This window comes from Octopus bimaculoides, chromosome 21, assembly GCF_001194135.2.
Source record: "Octopus bimaculoides isolate UCB-OBI-ISO-001 chromosome 21, ASM119413v2, whole genome shotgun sequence".
NCBI lineage: Eukaryota > Metazoa > Mollusca > Cephalopoda > Octopoda > Octopodidae > Octopus > Octopus bimaculoides.
Window position 1 is genome coordinate 8,473,354 of NC_069001.1, and position 3,946 is coordinate 8,477,299.

The window sequence follows — 3,946 nt, forward strand, 5'->3', positions numbered from 1 at the left end:
TATATATGTATAATGTACATACATACCGATAGTTATGCACATACACACACGTATATATATATATATATATATATATATATATATATATATATATATATACACACACATACATACATATACACACAGTTGGGTGGGCGGTGTGTGTATGTGTGTGTGTGTGAAGGAACCACCCTTGTCTCTCCAGTTTAGCACCCTGGAAAGATAGCCACAAAACAGTGATTTTTGAATAAAAGCTCACAATGGGATATTTCTCCCACTACTACTACTACCTCTACTCTCTCTCTCTCTCTCTCTCGCTCTTTCTTTCACTCCGGTATGACTCACAGATAGAAGCACTGAGGTCATGAGAATATTTTGGTCGGTAATAGCAGGTGACACTGGTGACAGTGAGTTGGCAGAAATATCTTATGGTTATATAGTCTTTTCTATGATATTCGTTGAAATCTAAGCAGGGTGGAAGAGAATGGAGTGGGGGAGTTCATGTCATCTTGGCCTTTTTTTTATGTTCTTCAATGAACTAACAAAAACTTTACAAGAGGCTGGAAGCATGGCTTTCTCGTTAAGAATGTGTTTCTGGGTTTTGGTTTCAGTCAGTATCAGGCTCCTTAGGCAAGTATCTTCTACCACAGCCTCAAAGTCTATCAATGGCTTGTGTGTGAAACATGGGATGACACCTTTGTACTGCACCAGCAACAACCTTCCAACCTATGGATCTGTTTTGGGTAGTCGTTGCTAGTGAGGGTGCAGTGCAAATCCTACCTCCACCTCTTTAAGTCGCCTTTTTTTTTCTTTTTTATGACACATTGAGGAAACGTTGGGTCTATTTTTTGGAATGCTGGTCCCCACACAGTACTAAGGTAATGTGAAATAAAATGTTTTACTCAAGAACACAACATGCTGCACTGTCCAGGAATTGAACCCAAGATCTGGTGGTTGTGAATGTGTCACCCGAACCACTAGACTACATACCTGTATCAAGGCTCATTTTGTGTGCGTGTGTGCGTGTGTGTATGTGCATGCATGTGTGTGTGTTTGTGCAACAAAACCTCAATAAGCTAAAGATCTTTAAATAAGTTTTACCCTAGCAGAATTAGAATCCCTGTGAATGTGAAGAACCATCACACGATAGCAATGCACAATATATTATACGTTTCAAATTTTGGCACAAGGCCAGCAATTTCAGGTGAGGGGTAAATCAATGACAGTGCTCGATTGGTACATTTTTTTATCAACCCTGAAAGGATGAAAGGCGAAGTCTTTGAACTCAAAACATGAAGACGGACAAAATGTCGCTAAGCATTTTGCCCCACGTTGCTAATGATTCTGCCAGCTCACCACCCTGATATATGATATAATATAAAGAACAAAGCCTCTATAAACCAAAACCCCTTTAACAAGTACAACCCCATGAGAATGAAGGACAACTTAGAATAATGAGTATGCATTTGGAAGAAGCTCTTATTCAAGAAAAATCCACGAACTGTAGTTTCTTCCTCTCTTTCCCTGCCTAGTTTCAGAGACCTGTAAAAAGATCATGTGTGCCCTAGCTTTTCTCCACTGAATAAGCCATAAAACAAAACTAAAATGCATAAAAAAATTGTAAAATGATCCAATCCAGACAAAAGTTTACTGATTACAGAACATTTGAGCTCATGACTAGGATTTGAAGGTTTGACCACATAATTTAAAGTGAAGTACTTTAATCACACATTTATGGTATCTCACATGTGTCTAAACATTTTTTTCAATCAATACTGGTTTTGAGAAGAGGATATTTCAAGTGCTCTGGGGGTGGTTTACAGAGGAAAAATGCATCAACAACACAAACCTGTCCGTTGTTTTGGTTAAGTAAAGATTGTACATCATCGTCTACTATGTCGCAAATCTGATAGAACATCTGACGAAATGGTGGTAGGATATGGGCTCGGAACTTATAAGTACTCTGGAAAAACAAATGAATAAATATATAGACAGATAGTTAAATAGATAGATACATAGATATATAGACAAACAGATGTAGTTCTGACAATGATTTTAAGAAACAGAAGCCATAGTAAAAAGACAATTGTTATTATTAGTTGTGGTTAAGCAGCTTGCTTTGCAATCAAATAGCTTCAAGTTCAATCCCTAACTGGTTTCCAAGCAAAGTAAAATTTCCCCATCACCAGACATGGTTTCGCAGAAGATTGGAAATGAATGACATTCATTTACAACATTGCATATCATCACACACACACACACACACACACACACAACAAGCTTCCATCTACCAAATCCACTCAGAAGGCTTTGGTCGATCTGAGACTATAGTAGAAGACATGCGCCTAAGGTGCCGTGCAATGGGACTGAACCTGAAACCAAATCGTGTGGTTAGCCACACACTCATGCCAGTATCTATAGGCACTAAGTATAAATATTTTTAAAAGTTTACTTTTGCTTTGAATGTCCATATTCTCATCTCCTCGTGACATATAAACTTATCCCAATCAGCTAACCACTAGGCTACATGGCTTCAAATTATATGATTTAATAAAACAATGAGTTCAACAAAAAGACGTTTTGCATTCTAAGTGACCTAACCATGTTCCTCATACACACACACACACACAGTTGTTTGGATTCAGGGTTATTTGTGGAACAATCATTATGAAAGCACCCACCCCTAGTGATCTGAAACTGCAATAGATGGTATAAGGTATTGTTATGAGATTATATATATATGTGTTTATATTTATATAAAAATATATATATATACACACACACAGATATACATACATATATATATATATATATATATATATAATGCGAGAGACTTAGGGGTTGAGGATTCAACCCACTAAGGGATAGTATCTATCCAATATACTGCTGGGAGAGTACCCAATTATTGTTACACTAGAGTTATACCAAGTGCAATAAATGGGAGCGGGTAAAAAGGGGGATATATATATGCATGTATGCATATATGTGTGTGTATACACACACACGTATACATGCATGTGTGTGTGTGTGTGTGTGTGTGTGTGTAATGGATCAATCAGAAGTCAACTCACCAACTCATCATTCACTTTACATGCAAACAAACCAGCCCACACACAAAACCAAACATAAACACAAATTATTCAAACATAGGAAATATATCTAATGCTGTAAAGAAGAAGGGAAATCTCATGTTTCTGGTAGGAACTGGAGACTTCTGAAAATCCTTCTCCTGAGAAAAAAAAATCTTTTAATTTCAACTGGTTTTGAAGGATATACAAACTAGGATCAGAGAGAGAGAGACAGAGAGACAAAGGGTTAGGAGGGAGGGTAAGAGATAAGGAAACAGTAAGAAGTATTAGTGGTAGGAGATGTCACTAGTCAGAGAGAGAGAGGAGAAAATAAAAAAGAATGCAAGCAGATTTCATAATCACTGATGGAGGGAGGGAGGCAGGAAGGTAGAATTAACTAATAAAGAATATACACATACAAGCAGTAACCAGTAAAGTGACATATGGGGCCATGCACACATTTGCACATAAACACATGCACACATTCCAACAGGTCATAAGCCTAGTTCTTTCATCTGACTCATACATATGTATGTAAATATACACATTATCAGGGAAAGAAGAGGAGGATGGGGCAGTGTGGGTGGGGACAAAATGAATTAATGTATGACTTAGAAGTTTCTTTCCTCCCCCCTCCCCTTCTCCCCATTTATTTATCCATCTATCTACCTGTAATTTTCAGTCTGTCTTTCTACATCTATCTACCAAAGCATCTACCTATCTCTCTATCTGTCTGTCTGTCTATCTATCTACATAGCTATCTATTTCTTACATCTTTTATTCTTTATCTATTTGTATTTATTGCTATCAATCTGTCTTATTTTTCATCAATCTGTTTTACTATATCAGTCTCTCTCTCTCTCTCTCTCTCTCTCTATATATATATATATATATATATA

The 3,946-nt window shown here is 37.0% G+C and overlaps 1 protein-coding gene across 2 annotated transcripts in view; it reads right to left on the bottom strand.

The window, feature by feature from the left end:
* The window catches only part of LOC106879314 (general transcription factor 3C polypeptide 5-like), a 55,072-nt gene that overhangs the window by 38,865 nt on the left and 12,261 nt on the right, over nt 1–3,946 (bottom strand). For both annotated transcript variants that reach the window (XM_014928820.2, XM_052975520.1), the window contains exon 8: nt 1,829–1,942. In XM_014928820.2, the coding sequence (XP_014784306.1) occupies nt 1,829–1,942 (114 nt within the window). The remainder of the gene's footprint in view (nt 1–1,828; nt 1,943–3,946) is intronic.